Genomic DNA, 18,427 nt, shown 5'->3' with positions numbered 1-18,427 from the left:
GACTAGCTGATAATGAATATAAGGTTAATGGTGATTGTAATTGCTGATAATAAATATTAGTCAGATAAAAGCAGAGTGAGAAAGAGTTGTCACTATGTCCTCTAGCCTCTAGCAAGATATTCATAACGAAAGCTCAAAATCAGCCACTGTGAGTCACTCTTTTGTCACACATGTTTATGAAAGCCACAATGTAAGGCGTGTGAGGAAGAAGCAAAATAAAGGTGCTTAATAATACAAAGATAAACTTACAAAAGCAAAGTCCAAGAAACCAGAAAGAAGAACTAAAGAAAATGAATAGGTCCAAAACCAAACCTAAAGCAGTGAAGCAAAGAACAATAACAACCAGAGAGCCTATGTAAGGAGAGAAGAGTGGACAATGATGGTAGTTGCAGATGTGAAACAGCTGTGTGAAAGAGCAAACAGCAGACTGGGGAGAGGTGAGTAATTAACACAAAGGAAGCTGAACTGGACACAAAAAAACTAAACAATGGGGAATACAGACAGTTTATTCATTAATGTGTTCTATTCTTTACACATTTGGACGCCTTTCTCTTTAATTACTAAGACATTAAACACAAAGAAGTGTACTGTCAAGATCTTTTAAATAATGATCAAAAAAATCTGAAGTGATTTGAGAGGAACCTCAGTACCTGTAGTTCATCACAACTACAAGCTTAGCTTTATCAGCCATAATGAAAAAAAAAACATTGCCAGCCTACTCTTAAGAATTGACAGGGTTTCTGCCTCATGAAAAAAAAAAAAAAAAAAAAAAATATATATATATATATATATATATATATATATATATATATATATATATATATATATACACTTACATTTTTGTGAGTAATTTATATACTTAAATTTTTGTGAGCCAAAAATCAAAGTATATATATGTGAGCCAAAAAAACAATGTGGCTTTGATGCTTGACATGTAAAAGACCACTCACAGAGGGTTCATATAAATGGTGGTGCAGGGTGCCCTGATCTGTAAGAAACCCTTTTAAATTGTCCGGTTTGAATCGTGGCAAACTGCATGATGGCGGGTTGCAGGATCGGAACAGCCTGGATGGCAGTCCAACCTCTTTTCCAGAGATAAAATCTAGCACTGTCTGACCAAGTGCTAACATGCAGCTGCAGGCATGCTCCTCATGCCTAGTTCATTGCAGCAATTATTAGCATAGCTGTATCCCCAATAACACTGCTGTAATTTTAAATTCCAATCTGTAAAAATAATGAAGTCAAGCTCACTCAGATATTGCAAATATTAATAAAATACATTTAAAAAAACTCAGACTTGGTCAAAGTTACGAATATCTGTGATAGTCAATTATGTATTTGTTTTACATTTTAAATTGGAGCTGATGAAGGTTCCCCAGGTTCTTTTTTTAAAAAACTGAAGTAGCCCTTTATTCCAGGTCATTGAGCTTCTAATCAGACACTAACTTCAGTGTCGTCTCTGGCGAATTGATAGGGTTTAGGGAAGCCGTCCACTACAATCTGTGCAAGAATATCTTCTTGCTCCTATGTGGGCTATCCAATCATAGAAACAGATGGAAGAAGGCCGACCAATCAGAGAGGCCGGATGACAATCAATGGAAGTTTGAGTTCCATTGATTGGAACTCAAACTGAAAGGAGGAATAACGGGATAACTTACAACCGTGGCAGAAGTACTATAAAAATCAAATTTGTAATTATTAACGTTGTTACTTGCATCCAAAGGTCGGTTGTTAACGTAAAAGCTCGCTTCCTCCCTGTGTCTCTCTCCCCTCGCCACCCACCCCCGAAGTCAACGCAGAGAGGAGCGGAGAAGGGTGGCAGGTGCTCAGTTGTGGGAGACACATTGCTTCAGACAGTCTCATCGAAGCTCAAACAGGGCGCCGACTTTCACCGAAACGGATGAAAAACTGCCTGAAGCTTGCTTCAATTAGGAAGAGAATTCCAGTGAGTACAAACTGAATAATTAAGATATATTTGAAGTGGCGTAGTTTTGTCGGAAGTCCCCGGGACGGAAAAAAGCGAAGAAGGCTGAACCGGCGTCGCAGCAGCAGCTTTTACGTTTAGAACCACTAGTTGTAATTTCATGTATTTACATCTATTTTTGTTTTCAATTCAGTGTATACAAACCCTTTTCCCCCACTGAAACAAGTTGCAGTGTGTTGTTTTTATTTTTTTAAAAAACCTGTGTCGTAAATTTCCCCCGTTCATGCGAGCTGCTGGTGCATCACGGAGCGACAAGTGAAATACGAGAGGAGTCCCTCCTCTGGAAGAGCGGATATAATTTACTACTCGTGTTAAAGTTGAGAGGGAAAAGGAGCAAAGTGGTACCTGAGATTAAAAGGAGGCACAGGATCTAATTTTTTTCAACCCACATCATAGACTCAATTAGTAGATTGTGTGTGTTTTTATAATATATATGAGGAGATCACAGATGGGTAGTTTTCGTGTTTGAACGCATCGCTGTCAGTTAATGATCCTCAGGACAATAAATCCCCAGCGAAAGGCATCAAAACAAGCGCGGATTTGAGGTCTGTTGCAGAGAATAAGCCGATAAACACACTCGAATGTATTAATTTTTCTGCTCATCAATCCAAATAAAAAAGAGGTATCGTGGGTCTCACAAAGCTCTCTACATCGCAGTGAGAGATTATGGTTTTGCCTTTTTTGAGCTCTTGGATCGGGAAGCTCGCTGAAAGGCTTGTCAGTGTGGGAAAACTCCTGGATCTTCTCCCCTAATCTGCGCTGCCAGCTTGTGGAGCACCGAAACACTACCGCAGAACACCGCGCAGGGCAGGAAGAGCTGCTGGAGCAAACCGGACTTTCTCCACCGCTTTTACGTGTGAGGATGAACCCGGGAGGTAGCCGTGAGAAATCCCGGAATGGGAACCTGCCTCTTTTCCTGATGATCCTTCTCGCCTGCAGCTGCCACATGTTGCACGGCCAAGGTAAGAGAGCTGTTTTTAATTCATCTGAAATCATTCGAGAGAAAATAAATACATAACGAATTTCTGTTCAGTAAAAAATATATTACAAAGCATCTGCTGACAAATCCATTGCTAACCATGAAGAACAGGGGAGAGGTGAGATAAAGAACCTTCAACTAGAAAAACGCAATGATTCATCAAAATCAGTCTGGCAATTTGGAAACATAGTTAGAGACTCTGCTTTTCTTTCCTATTTAACTCCAGATATTTGCATGACCGGTGAATGGGTACAAACAACTATTACTTTAATCCATAGAAGTAAGTTTGTAACTGTGCTGCAAGTTGGTAGGGACATGTATTGAGGATGATGTCTTATTTGTTCTAAGAATACAGCCAGAACTTACCATACAGTCTTATTCAATAAATTAAGATACACATCATGATAAGGCTTGTCAGATTAATAGCATCTTTTAAAAATTAAATCTTTTAGCAGCTATTAAAACATACTAAGAGATATAAAGACATTAAAACATTGGTTGTCTAATTAATTTATGTAATGTCTTTCACTTGGTGATTACTAAAAGAGGAACTTTTCAGTAAGATTCTAATTTATGGAATGAGTCTGTATATTTGCTCAATGAAAGGAATCGGTCATAAAAAAATGATTGTAGCCCCCATATTTCTTATCCAGTTTCTATGCATTTTGGCTTAAATTAAAGCTGAGAAAAGTGCTGATGTTTGGATATGTAAAATATCTATATCTCTCTAGATATGAACCTATAAACAGTTTGGTTTCTGTCAGTTTTGTCAAGTGACCAGCGCTGGTTCATTAGCCAATTTAAACACCTGCTTTACTGATAATCTGTCAGAAAGTAGATATTAGGTCACCTTATTTGAGTTAACTACACTGAAACACACCGATCTACACAGCGCAAGTTTATATTATGGTTGTCAAAGTCAAGCTATAGCATAAGGCTACTAACCTACTTGGCACTTATATATAGTTTTTTTTTTTAAATTTAAACCATTTACTGAGTTGTGAAATGTGATTCCTTTATATTTTATCTTGCCATCGTAGCGTTGACCATTAGTAGAAAAACATTGCTCCCCTCTATCAGATTCTTTGATTGACTGTAATGTGACTTTATGTGACTTTAAGTCACATAAAGGAAAAAAGGTGGAAATATTGGTATCCACAGTTGGTGGGGACATGTTCACACCATTACATTGTCACATTAAATCAAAAAGCTATAAGCAATTTTTTTTGGAAAGTTTATGTGATAGACCAGCACAAAATAGTGCGAAATTGTGATTCTTAACCCTCACAATTTTTGTTGTAGTCACAACTACAGAAATGTGGCCGCTTTGCAAATATAGAGGCTTAGAATTTATCCAGTTTTAATGCACAAAATATCTCTGAGCTAGGGTAGATGAAGGGTGAAAATAAACAATAATTTTCATGTTTTGCCACGTCTTCCTAATTGGATTTAGAACTGGGACATTTCAAACACAACAATATGCTTTGATGGAAACCGTCCATGCAGTGCTGACTGCATGTTCAGGGTTGTTGTTTTGTCGGAAGGAGAATCTCAGAAGCAGGAAGTATTTTGAAGCCTCAGACAGGTTTTCTTTCCAACGTCTCTGGATAGCTCTCTGGTTCCTGCTAAGAAAAATCATTTCCACAGCATGATTCTGGCATTACCATGTTTCACAATGGATCTTGTGAGTTCATTGGTTTCTGCCACACAAAAATGTGTTTGGCCAAAAGAGCAAAAACGAGCCAATCTTTTCTGTAATCTAATCTTCCACAATATTTAAATTTAAATAGATTTATTGTGTTTTTATTCTCGAATAAAATTCCAATGAATTTTACTAATGTTTGTTTATACACTGAAAAAAATGAACTTGGGGGGGCTATCCTATTAACAAAAGAATATCATGTACTTTTTAGAGATTATGGAAGATCATGCGACATAACTGTTTTGCGCCTGGGAAGACTTCAAAGCGGTTTTAGTTACACATTAAACTATAGATATTGGTTTTTCTCTGCAGGGCACTATTGGCATTTAAGAACTGCACTGTAACGGTGCAGTAATGCTAACCCCCTGCGCCACCACAGCACGGTGGCGCAGGGGGTTAGCATCCTACATGTTTGGAGGCCTTAGTCCTTGACACAGACATTGCTGGTTCAACTCCCGGTCCCGGCGACCTTTGCTGCATGTCCTCACCCTGTCTGCCTACTGTCTCAAAAATATACGAGCCACTAGCACCGCAAAAACTCTTCGGAGAAAAAAAAAGATGGTTTCAACTAAATTTGCATTAATCTTAGTAAAGTAAATTATTTGGTCCAAAGCATTGCAAATTAGTTGGGCTCGCTGTTTTAAATTTCATTGGGTCCAACTATAGTAAATGAGTTGAATCAACCTTAATAAATTAAACTGAGCCAACACATTTGCTTTAAAGTAACCATAATAAATTAAGTTGAGCCAACACTTAATAGAATAACCATAAAAACATAAGTTTAGCCAATTCATTTTATTTAAATTAGAATAACCATAATATATTAAGTTCAACCAACACGTTTGATTTAGAATCACCCATAGAATAACCATAATAACATAAGTTAAGATAACACAATTGCTTTATATTGGAATAACCTTAATAAATTAAGTTGACCTACCACATTTGCTTTAAATAGGAGTAACAGAATTACATGGTGCTGAAATAGAGCAAAGTAATCAAGTGGAAATCCTTTCCATGATTTTTTATGTTCATCCAAAGAGGTATTTTTTTCAGTGTAATGTGACAAAATCAGAATAATTTCAGCTGCAATGAATACTGTTTTAAGACACCCCATGTGAGTGGATCTTTTAAGGGGTGCCTCCAAAATGTTGTGTGAAAGCTGAAATTTTGCTAAATTTAGCAAGACTGTTGCTGAGTTGGCAACTTAGAAAAAAATGATCGACTTGGTGATTTATCAGTTCAACCCCTGTAAGCAGCTATGTGAAAGACATTTTGGTCAAATGAAGAGAAAATTCCTGATCTCATTAAAATTTTTTTAGAATGGTGCTAGACAGCTCTGAAGAAATTGGCTTTATTGATATATTAGTTCATGTTTTTGAGTCCCAGCAAAATGACCATCATCTTAAAATAGATCCTGACCCAAATAATTGAAAATATTTCATTTGAAAATTTTATTTAAAGTAGGGGTGCACTGATATAACGACCAGCTGATAAATCAACTCTGATTTTCTGAAATTTGGAAGATGTGTAATTGGCTGATACTTAGATGTGAAGTGGCTCTTATCCATTGATCTTATTTGCCTTGGCAAATATCTAAAAATCAGTCGCAATTTGCTCTGCTGTGAGATCTGGCCACCATGTCCTGTATGCCCATTCATTGTTAACAATAGTTGCCAAACTGTTACCAACCCAGCAACTTTCTTACTATATTTAGGAACATTTCAATAAAAAAATATCAGTAATTTAAACATAGGAAGGGAAACATAACTAAAGTCTATTTAAAAAAATATTAGATGCAATTCATCAAAGCAAATTTATAGAGTCAGCCAGTGCCCCCACTCACCTATTTAGTGCCCCCCATGGGTCTCAAAACAGTGTCTAGTCTCTGGTGAGCCTGCTCTTAATCAGCAACCTGCTTAACTACAGCAGCTGATTTGCACAAACAATTAAACACATGCAGACACAACGTATTAACATAAGCTGCCCTCTATTCTGGTCCAGCTGACCAGAATAGGTGTTAGTATTAGTATGTGAGGCCTGTGGCTGCAGGCTGTGGCAACTGTTGAATATGACTACAGAGGAGAAGTCTGATATGATGAGATATTGATTTCTCACCAAAGCTGGAAATACTGAGTTGCCATGCTTCATCGCTGTGCATGCTCTTCTTTTTTTAACTCGTAGCTCTGGTTTAGGGGAAGCTGTGCTGCTGGATGCAGGGCAGCATGTGTGCACGCTCCTCACAGGACTATGTCAGAGTGACAAAACAAAAGCACAGAAAAGGTCAGACTGGGTGTCGACACCCAAGCCATTCTGTGGGTCACAGATGGTGCAGTGGGAGGAGAGGAGGAGGCTGAGACTTTTTGGAAAAAGTGGGTAGGGGGTTTGGTGGGTCTCAGGAATGTCTGTGTGAAAGAGAAGCGGGTTGTTCTGTTTTGGGAGATGTGAAGAAAATGTGTCCTGCTTACGTGAGACTGGGGGGGACTAGCAGGGATGAATTGGTAGTGAAAGGTGGGAATGCGGTGCACCATGGCTGTCACTCAGAAAGCTGTGCTTGGAGTTTAATCGATGATGATGATTATATGACAACTCTTCAATGTGTGTCAAAACCTGCTCCCTTTCCTCTCCTTCTTCCTCTTGTCACACAGTTTGCTTTTCCCCCGTCCCTCACTTTTTTTCCTCTGGCTGCAGAGTCAGCTCTTTCAATTCTCCCATTAATGTCAAAGTCTCACCATCAGACCCAAGTCGACAACCTTCTGGTTCCTACACACACACTTTTCCCACCCTTAAATCCCCCCAGCTCCTCCCAGCTGTCTTGGCTGAAGGGGTTGTGGTTTGGGATGTGGGTGAGGGGGGGGGTTGAACTAAAAATGAGTGAACCAAATTTGGGACAAGGCTGGGCTGGTGGGAGGGTGGGAAGTTGAACTATCGATATGGTAAGCATTGCCAAGTGACCACTCGAAGCCTGTAGATTTTCCAGGTTCCGACCCCTTTATCTCGCATTTATTAGGACGTTTGGTTTTAGGAGAGGAAAGATGAAATTCATGAGGCAAGGTTGATCCTCCTGTTCCTCTCATCTCCCACCTCCCTCTGCCTCTATTGCTGCCTCCCCCCTTTCTCACAGTCAATTGATGCCCACACCCCTCCTCATAAATTTGAAGGTTTATATGAGCCAACTCGTCTCTGGGAGCACATTTAAATAAGCTCATCGATCTTTCATTTTATAGTTAAGTGACGGCAGCATTTTGCTGTCTCTTTGCTGCCATAATTCACCCCTCTGCCCCCTCCACCTCTCACACTGCCTCTTTGTCAGAGAGTGGTCTCTGTTCCACAGATGTTTGACTTGTTCACATCTCCAGAAAAGATTCAGACTGCACCTAAACCTGGTCTTCGGTATGAGTCGGAGGATAGGTCATTGTTGGTGTTAAAATGTCATGCATATTCAACATTACGGAGAGACTTTGTATAAAATCCAGTGCCGTCTTTAATAGTGCAGATGGTGGATGAAAACTACAGTCGCTTGCAAAAATTGTATACACCTTAAAGTCATCCACAGTTTGTTACATTACACCCTTCAGTATATTTTTATGGAGTTGTACATGATTGACCAACACAAAGTAGTTCATAGCTGTGAAGTTGAGGGATGATATGAAGTTTTTAAAGTTCTTTGCACATCTACACATAGAATATTTTTCTCATTAATTTTTGCAAAAATAATTCAAATAGATAGCATGAAGCACATAATGTGAATGATAATCTTCAACAATATTCATAGATACTCAGTTGAATTTAGTACTGGGCATTGACTGGTCCATTCGTGCACATCAGTATACTTCAATCTAAACCATTCAATTGCAGATATAGTTTTTGTTGAACTACAGCCCAAAACTCAGGCCTCCTGCAGTCTCTTGCAGGTTTTCTGTCATGATTACTGTGTATTTAGTTCAATTTATCCTCCCAGGCTGTTTCAGAGTCTGGCTGCTTCATTATTCTTGCTGAAGAGAAACAAACCTGCAGCATAATTCAGCCATTAACTTACATCACAGTGGAGATGGTAAATTCAGGGTATTTTTCCATAACTAGTTTTACACCACATATGCATACCATGGGAGAACTTTCAGAAAACTCACTTAAATATGTCTGCTGTGTCCACTGCATCAGGGGTGCCAAACATTTTGCTCATCATGGACCAGGCTTGTTCTCACAGAAGACTTTGTTGATTTAGGGGATAGCTTAGATTTATAGTACGAGTCTGACCTGAACCCGGCCCAATATTTAGGCAGGTTCAGGCCAAAATTATATGCTTCATGGTTAGACAGGGTCAGAACCTCTGACCCTAACCCTGAAGCAGAGGGAAAATTACACAAGAATGCACAATATAAATTTGGACTAATTTGCTTATTGCAGTCTAAATAGAGAAATAGGTAGTTTATCCTGTTAAGGAAAGAAAAAAAAATGCAGAAGTTAGACTGTGAAGCACAGCGCAACTAATATGCACATCTAAACTGGTAGCAGTAATTCAGACTCATAAGTCTAAGTAGAGTTAATTAGTTTGGTTGGATCAGGTTTGACACAATGTCTATGGGCTAAATTGTGCTTGGGAAGGAGGAAGAGAAATGGCATCTTTCACAAATAACCTTGTGAAACAACAATATGCCATGCTCGTATGCCATGCTGTGCACTGGCTGGTAAGTGTACGGACACAAAGAGTTTTCTAAAATGAAACCGATTTACTTTTATTTTAATATTTAAATGCTGCCAAAGTTACAACATCTCTTCTGTCCAGTACCAATAAACCAAGACCCTGCCTTGGTCTTGGACTCGGAGATTGAGGAACAAACTACTTTTATAATTTCCTTTCAACAGAATTCTTCTTGCCAAATTTTCTTTAAAGTCAAACTTGTGAGTTCACAGCTAAAACTCATCCCATCAAATCATTCTTCTACATGACCTGTGGATTTTTTCAGCTTTTCTAGACTTACTATTAGCATGTTGGCTACTTCTATGATTAGTGTGCTCCTTGTCCAGTCTGTTTAGGTAGATGGCCATGTCTTGGTAGGTGTGCTGTTGATTCATACTCTTTATTTTCTGATGATCAAGTGACCTGTCTTCTGTCTTCCTGATATTGTTTGTTCTCTAATGTTCACTCAATAACTTATGAGGTATTCACAGAGTTGCTGGGTTTTTATTCTAAATGGATTGTATAAACTGAACTCTTCCTGAAAATATAAAAATACAGTGAAGTTGGGCACAGTGGTAGTGCAGGAGTGAAATGCACAACCCTTATATCAGGGGACTCAAACTCCAGTCTCGAGGGCTGCTGTCCTGCAACTTTTAGATGTGCCTCTGCTGCACCACACCTGAATAGAATAATTAGGTCATTAGCAAGGCTCTGGAGGACTAATCTACACAAGGAGAAGGTAGTTAAGCCATTTTGTACCTGTGGAACATCTAAAAATTGCAGGACAGCATCCCCCGAGGACTGGAGTTTGAGACCCCTGCCTTATATGGAGGCCTCGGGCTTTGACGCGGCTGTCACAGGTTTGAGTCCTGGCCTGATGACTTTTGCAGCTTATCTTCCACTCTCTCAAAGCCCATTCTCTTGTCATTTCACTTTTAAATGAAGGAGCCAAAAAATCCTTATAGAAAATTCTTTATTGGTGTACTTGACAAATTGTGGAAATTATCAAAGAACATGTACTTTCTGTGTGCAGCTTTACCTTTATTGGCATTGCTGTTTGGTCTTTCTTTTTATTTTAAATTCAGCCTCAGGTAGTGTTATAGTAAAGACCACTTAGCCTGAGACCAAGACCAGAGTGTATGGAGACCGAGACAAGACCAAGACTTTCAGGATCTGAGACCAAAACCAAGCAAGGTCAAAACCAAGTCAAGATGAAGACCAGCGCCCCGCACTACATGACAATAAACTGTGAAATATGATAAAAATTGCTTCTTAAATTTATCTGAAAGATTCCCTTTCCCATATAAACACCTAGATATTACATGCTTAGAGCTGAAATAAATTTCATATCATTTTCAATTCAAACTCTTCATTCTGCTTTGCTTCCATCTCTGTGCCACCATCTGCTGAGGTCTTGTGCCATCCCTAAAAAGATAACGGCCTGGGCGGTTGCCCATACTTCACATGTCAGAAACCACCACCGTCTGCACTATTAAGCATAGCAATAAAGGCAATGGACCAACGGTAAACAACGCTCAACTATGAACATTGACCAAAGTGCAACTAGCAAGAAGTAACTAAGAACAAGCTGACTGTTCTCACCCTCTTGCACTGCTGTAATATTTACCACATGACTGGTGACGAAAACACTCAAAGAGCAATGGGCATGCTCTGCGTGCTCTTCCATTCTTGTGTTTTATTAATTTGCTAATTAAATAAATATCAATGTATATAATTAAATGAAATACTATTAGCCACTGCGGTGTATGCAGAGCTTTACAAGAAAAAAGAATAGCTCTTATTGATGCTCCAATTCTACCTTATTAAAGAGCTGTTCAAAAGAATTGGATTGTTCATGAATCTCACTTCAATATCTTGCAGAATTTGGCCACAGTGTTGTCCCTTGTTTGCAACATGTCAGTCAACACTTCTGCACAATAATTCAGTGCAGTGACAAGCTTTTTTCATATACCTTATTTTCCGCCCTATAAAATGCACCTAAAAACCTTAAATTTTCTCAAAAGTTGACAGTGCACCTTATAATCCGGTGCGCCTTATATATGGACCAATATTGAGCCACAACAGGTCTCGCAACTACGGTAAGCAGCCGCCGACTTCATTTTCCTCCGTAGAAGAAGAAGCACATGGTGCATGCTTGGATATATGACTGTGCGAAGTGTGCTGTTTCATTCCCATTTGTGTGGTTGTGTATAGACCCCAAAATGGCTCCTTTTAAGAGATACGACGCAGAGTTTAAACTCAAGGCTGCGATCAGTCACGCAGTAGAACACGGGAATAAAGCAGCAGCAAGTTGTCAGAACGCTGGTTTGTAATCTATTACGGTAATAAAGTTTGACTGACATATCTGACTGTTTTGTTGACATTCCCTTTAGCGCAGCTCCATCTAATGGATGCATAACGTAACCCCAGCCTCTACTATAGCGTCTATTCTATGCGCCTTATAATGTGGTGCACCTTATATATGAAAAAAGGTTTAAAATAGGCCATTCATTGAAGGTGCACCTTATAATGTGGTGCGCCTTATAGTGCAGAAAATACGGTAATTTGTCTCTGCACAACTTAGCTTCGCTAACATCACGTCCACATAGCTTACCTTTCTTTGAGCTGCTTTTCTAAGTGACAATAAAAGTTAGACTTAGTCCCCACCATCTGTGAAAGAGAAGCACTGCTTAATTTACATGTCGCCATTGGATTTCTTATGATTTATGTAGTGAGATTCTATTACTGACGATTAGACAGACATCTGCCGCTCAGAGCAAACCACTGTGCATGTCTTGGAGTGCTGCGTGCGAATGAAATGGGGAGTCGATGACTGACAGTGGTAACAGAAACGCGTAATATGTAAGTCACATTATTGCTTAGATTTTAATTGGCATGTTTTGCATAGATGTTAACAAATAAACTTGACAATATGCTGGGAATTTAGTGATAATTTCGCAGTTGTGGTCTTGACCTGGTTTTGAAATAAAATCCTGAGTCCTCAACGCCTGAGAGCTAGGACCATATATAGTCAAGTCCGAGATGAGACCGAGACCATGAAAAATTGGTGTCGAGACCAGTCTCGAGACCAAGACCGGTTTTAAGTACTGCAACACTAGCCTCAGATACACATGAAAACACTGAGCTGACTAAAGTCAGAAGTTCACAGCAGTCTTAATGACCATTAGGTTTGAAATGAATGAAGACACATATTTTCTGGGTGATAATGGTCTGCATCTAAATTTAGCATATTAAAGGATATTTTTATTCTAATATCCTATATGGGAGTGTGAACCTTTGAGTCAGTTGTATTTTGTTTTATTTGTTTATCTTGTGCCACTGAGTGCCTCCATTTTCCTGTGATGGAGACAAATCTACTACTGTTGAACAGTTTAGGAAATTGTACCACAGGGAGACAAATAAAGGATAATTCTATACTAAGATAAGTTAAGTTTCAAAAGAAACATGGATGTTGTGCATATAAAACATTTTTTATATTGTGAACAATAATCTGGCCCATGCAGATGTTTTCAGTAGCAACTCTGTACAATTTATCTCTACAGGGAAAAATTTTCAGGGTAATGTGTAATATTTTCATTATTGATGAAGAACAGCCGTCAGTTGATTAACATTTTCCTGCTTAATTTGACAACGGATTGTTGGTAATTCTGATCTTTGCCACTAAGAAGCATGTCTTGAGCAGCTCTATCACTACCCTCTCCAGGTATGGAAATGTGCAATTTATGATACTTTTCATTTCTTTTACTACTTTAAGCATCAACCAATGACAACTCCAGCTCTTTTCACTGCACTTTCTATGAAAGACCTGGGTTTTAGGCAGGCCTCATCTTTAGCAGGGTCCCAAGATGGCTGCCACAAAAGACACATCCATGAGTTAACAAACATCTCAACAAACAACACATTCTCATATATATATATATATATATATATATATATATATATATATAATAATTCCCTTCTCACCCACCGCGGGTGGTGATTCTTCTTCCTCTTAGCTCGGGTCCTCTACCAGAGGCCTGGGAGCTTGAGGGTTCTGATATCTTGGCTGTGGACTGCACATTTCTGGACTGAGATGTCTGATGTTGTTCCTGGGATCTGTTGTAGCCACTGTTCCAGTTTGGGGTGACTGAGGGGTCCCGCTGACCACAGGCACCACTGTGGTCTTCACCTTCCAGGCCCTCACCAGTTCCTCCCTTAGGCCCTGGTATTTCTCTAGTTTTTCATGCTCCTTTTTCCTGATGTTGCAGTCACTTGGTATTGCCACATCCACCACAACGGCTTTCCTCTGTTGTTTATCCACCACGACTATATATATATATATATATATATATATATATATATATATATATATATATATATATATATATATATATATATAGAGCAATTGAGGCCCAGATCTACCACACCAGACAAGACCCAAGGTGTAGGTTGTGCAAGGAGGCCCCTGAGACAGTCCAACACATAACAGCAGGGTGCAAGGTACTGGCAGGGAAAGAATACATGGAACGACACAACCAAGTGGCAGGCATAGTGTACAGACACATCTGTGCAGAATATGGACTGGAACCCCCAAGATCAAAGTGGGAAACACCCCCGAAGGTAGTGGAGAATGACCGAGCTAAGATCCTGTGGGACTTCCAGATCCAGACAGACAATATGGTGAGGGCGAACCAACCAGACATAGTCGTGGTGGATAAACACCAGAGGAAAGCGGTGGATGTGGCAATACCAAGTGACTGCAACATCAGGAAAAGGAGCATGAGAAACTAGAGAAATACCAGGGCCTAAGGGAGGAACTGGAGAGGGCCTGAAGGTGAAGACCACAGTGGTGCCTGTGGTCATCGGGACCAGGGGCAGTCACCCCAAACTGGAACAGTGGCTACAACAGATCCCAGGAACAACATCAGACATCTCAGTCCAGAAATGTGCAGTCCTAGGCACAGCCAAGATATCATGCAGAACCCTCAAGCTCCCAGGCCTCTGGTAGAGGACCCGAGCTAAGAGGAAGAAGAATCACCACCCGCGGTGGGTGAGAAGGGAATTTTATATATATATATATATATATATATATATATATAGACGAGTTGGGACGCCTTCTGACCATGCGTCACATATTGATCAATATGTGATGTCAATATGTGCCCAAGACAGGTTTCTTCACCATAAAATGTTGACGATTTCGGAAGGTCGCATGTTTTACATGGATTATTCACACGAAGGATCCTCGGAAGGACGTCCCATGCGTAAAAATATATGACGAGTTGGGAGTGAGAACAGGTTGCAACAAAAGGTGTTGTGTGGTAGAACTAAGTTTAGATAAAAAGACATTGTTTCTTAACAGACTGAGTGGAAAATCATCATAATTAACAAAAATAAAGGCATTCAAACCTACAGTAGTGTGTACATTTTCTATACAATATGCTTAACTTAGTGATAAGGTTTCTTAAATAAATCGACATTTCAATAATGGGTCTTCTGTCAAAGAGTATTTTTTCTAAAAAAAAAAAAATAATAAAATAACACAAACTAAAACAAAAAAACAAATATTCCTTCAAACACTCCAAGTATATTTGTAATTTTCTTTAATGTCCTACACATTGCACATAATCAATCTTCTATTGTCTTTTACTTTACATATTTTAAAAATTATATTAAATTATATATATGCTTTTTTCTGAATAACTGAAGTGTTTTCAATTATTCACATTGTTGTGCCACAGGGAGGAATTATGTGTGAATGCAGCACCGTTTCCACTCACTGCAGGTTCTGTGGGCGTGCCTTTCACTTCCCTGCTCCCTGGAGCTTTCTCCCTGCTGTGCTCGCTGTTTTGGAACAAGGCAGATTCACAAAGCACAATTTTTTTAAATTTTACTCTTGCATTACTGATTGTTAGTGGAGCCAACTGACACCAAAGAGCCAGACCATTAAACATGTTTATGAGCTCCGCAAGCTAAGGAGAATATGAACAGAACTGGCTTGGCTAAGCATTTCGCACTGGTCTTTATTGAGAATTTCACAGAGACAGGTGAAAAATTTTTTATTAATATAATTTACTTTGTTGCCTGTTCACTGTGTATAGTAAATTTACTAGTAAACTAAATGTGAACTAGTTAGAGGCAACTAACTATTTTCAATAATCAGAAGATGACAGATTATCTAATATGACCTAATTTGTTTGGGCTATTTATAGTCTAATTCCCAAGCATCTGCTAATCAGATTTTTATAAATTTGTACATAAAACCCATCGGTTATTCCAGTCTGAACATTTTTGTATTTTTTGTCAGTTAGGAACTTGGGAAGAAGAGACATATGATTACACTGCCCATTCTGTCTAACATCTGGTTGCACACTGAAAGGACAAAAGCTAACAGCAGGATTCAGACCCATTGCTGTGTGATGGCCAGTGACAGCATAGTTAATTTGAAAAAGTAACTTTAATCGGATTACTCCTTGAAGAAGTAACTCAGATTACTGATTGCTTGATTTGGAAAGTAACTAAATTACATTAAAAGTAACTTTTTAATCACTTTCAGCAGCTGTTGGCAATAATGTTCCGCCACCTGTGAAAATTACATTGAGGTTTGCCAATACTTAATTGCAAGTTATTTTATAATGGTAATATCAACAATGTATATCCACATATAAGGTTGAACTAAAGGGCAGATTGTTTAATGGTTACAACAAACCTTTATCAATTTTTGTGTGTTTTTGTGTAGTCCACTATTGTCTTGAAAACTCTAATAGTATGTTAGAGTTCTCCCCCCTCCCTGCCCCAGCCTCCAGGTCCTGCGTTACAGCCCTGCATTCAGGGATGGAAATTAAAAACTTTAAAATTTTTTTACTGGCCACTCAGACATTTCACCTGCCGCTGTTTTTTTCTCTCTTTTGTTTACTAACCCCACCAGTACAAGCAAATTATATAAAATAAATGATTTATTCTTAACTCTATGAAATCTGATTTACTGACAAGAAGTTTACCATACATATGTACGTATACAGGTTAATTTAACATAAAGCATGGATACCTTAACAGAGGTGTAATGCAATAAGTTCACTTGAAGTAATTACTAACAGCAAGCTTTAACTACACAATTCTAACATTGTTGCAACCATTTTCTATGTTGAACATTTCCACATTTTGACTACAACCTCCATAGATAGTATTTATTGAAGATGTGTCTAGTCATTTTTAAACACTTTTAAATTCTGTTTTCTGTTTTATGGATTTCCCCTTACTTATTATGTTTTCTATTGAAATCCACTATTATTGTTATTTCTAAAATATTTTAGAATGTGTTCATTATTAATTCTACAGGCCATCATCATTTCTGTATGATTCAAGTATTTGAATCACACAAGCGTCCCCCTCTTGGGACTCACACACCTGCCATCCTCCCTACATAAAATGCTCCCTCATGAACATTTTCACTCCTTCTTACTAGGCAGCAGCAGATTATCTGAACTCTTCCTCAATCTGTCCCTGGTCACATCTTTCTCATCATCATCCTCCTACAATAATGAATCTCCTGAATCAGAAATTATTCTTCTTCTAAGCTATTGAATCTGCTCCAGTGGGTAAAGTTTGTGTGGTAAACCTATCAGTTAGTTTGACACATATAGGCCTGTAACGATAGCAAATTTTGCTGAACGATTTATTGTCTCAAAAACTGTTGCGATAGACGATAGTGTTGTTTGAAGACCTTTGTACGCTGATTTCATGGAAATGATGTAATAATGTATGCGATTTCCTGCTAAAGATAGATACAATTTATTTTCAAAAGAACACTTAACACTGGAACTGATCAAATAAACAAAACAACCAAAAACAAAAATAAAATGGATTCTCAGTCTCCATTAACAATTGATTCGCAGTCTCCATTAACAAAACTTTACTCAAGTAAAGTTTTTATTCACTTAACTTGAATAAAAACACCGAAGTGTAAATAAATACTGGATTTAACCGAAAGAGTGCAGATTATACCATATTGCCATATCTGTATACCATATTGCCCTTCAGTAATCATTGGATTTAAATAGAGAAGATGGGCACATCGACTACCTGATGCAATAGTTCACACTACACGTTAGTTCACACTACACAATTTTCCCTTTACGACAATCTTAGAATGTTAATTGTTCGAAGATTGTCGCTTGCTATTTCGTAATCGATCATCCTGTAGTGTGTGGTGTGTTACGGTAGATCGTCCTGGCCACTCTGATATAAATCAGGGGTTTTCCCCGACTGGGAGCATTAACGCAGCCTGTTGAATGTGACAGGTAGCCAATCAGAAAGCACGGATTCCCTCTGGCTTTCTGAGGGGAAATTATAGAGGGAAATCCAAAACAGCTGATGCGGCCAGCCGATGTCCAGCGGATATTGGAGATGATATGTGGAAACATTAATGTTTATTCAACATTTCGTGCAAAGAATATAGAAATGATAACGGGAGGAGTTGGAGCGAAATTACTACGCATTTGATGAACCCGGTAACTTTTTAGCTGTTCTTCATTAACGTGACATAAATAGGTTATAATGATTTTCATTCAGTCAGGACGTTACGCTGACTAGAGCCACATGCAATGCAGGTAGATTGTAGCAAAGCATTGATTAATGCCTGGTTTTATTAGTTAACTGAACTTGTAGCCATTATTTTGTGTACATTGTTGGACAACATGGCAGGATGAACCGATGAAAGCGTTATACCTAGGATTTCTGTCGGCTAATGTTTGGTCTGGTTTTGAAAATGGGCCGACAATCGGCCGACAACTCTAAGATGTGTAGTGTGCACTGGACATTACACTAAGGAAATGAGGAAGGGAGGGTCAGTGGAGAGCAGCGGAGTTGAGCCTTTTTTCATTTAGTGTCATCAACAGAAAGAGAAAAAGGCTGGAAGAGACGATAAAGGCGATAATTAAAATGACGTCGATAATTTATCGTACGATTAATTGATTTATCGTTTATCGCGACAGGCCTAGACACATATTTCTGAATGGGCTTTTTGTGCTTTTTAGCTTTGGTTTTTGTAGTTCTTTTGACCCGTTCCTTCTCATATCCGCT

At 38.7% G+C, this 18,427-nt stretch overlaps 1 protein-coding gene across 2 annotated transcripts in view; it reads left to right on the top strand.

Moving 5' to 3' along the window:
- The first annotated feature begins 404 nt into the window (after nucleotides 1-404).
- The window catches only part of LOC122829010 (protein sidekick-1-like), a 403,194-nt gene continuing 385,171 nt past the window's right edge, over nucleotides 405-18,427 (top strand). Inside the window, exons 1-3 of one of the 2 annotated variants that reach the window (XM_044113150.1) lie at nucleotides 405-437; nucleotides 1,791-1,945; nucleotides 2,751-2,946. In XM_044113150.1, the coding sequence (XP_043969085.1) occupies nucleotides 1,901-1,945; nucleotides 2,751-2,946 (241 nt within the window). In that variant the 5' untranslated portion in view covers nucleotides 405-437; nucleotides 1,791-1,900. Of the gene's footprint in view, nucleotides 438-1,659; nucleotides 1,946-2,670; nucleotides 2,947-18,427 lie in introns of those variants that run through there. The other variant, XM_044113152.1, reaches the window with a different exon arrangement.

The sequence above is a fragment of the Gambusia affinis genome, linkage group LG04 (genome assembly GCF_019740435.1).
Source record: "Gambusia affinis linkage group LG04, SWU_Gaff_1.0, whole genome shotgun sequence".
Taxonomy (NCBI): Eukaryota; Metazoa; Chordata; class Actinopteri; order Cyprinodontiformes; family Poeciliidae; genus Gambusia; species Gambusia affinis.
This window is presented reverse-complemented; position numbering and strand designations above follow the sequence as displayed.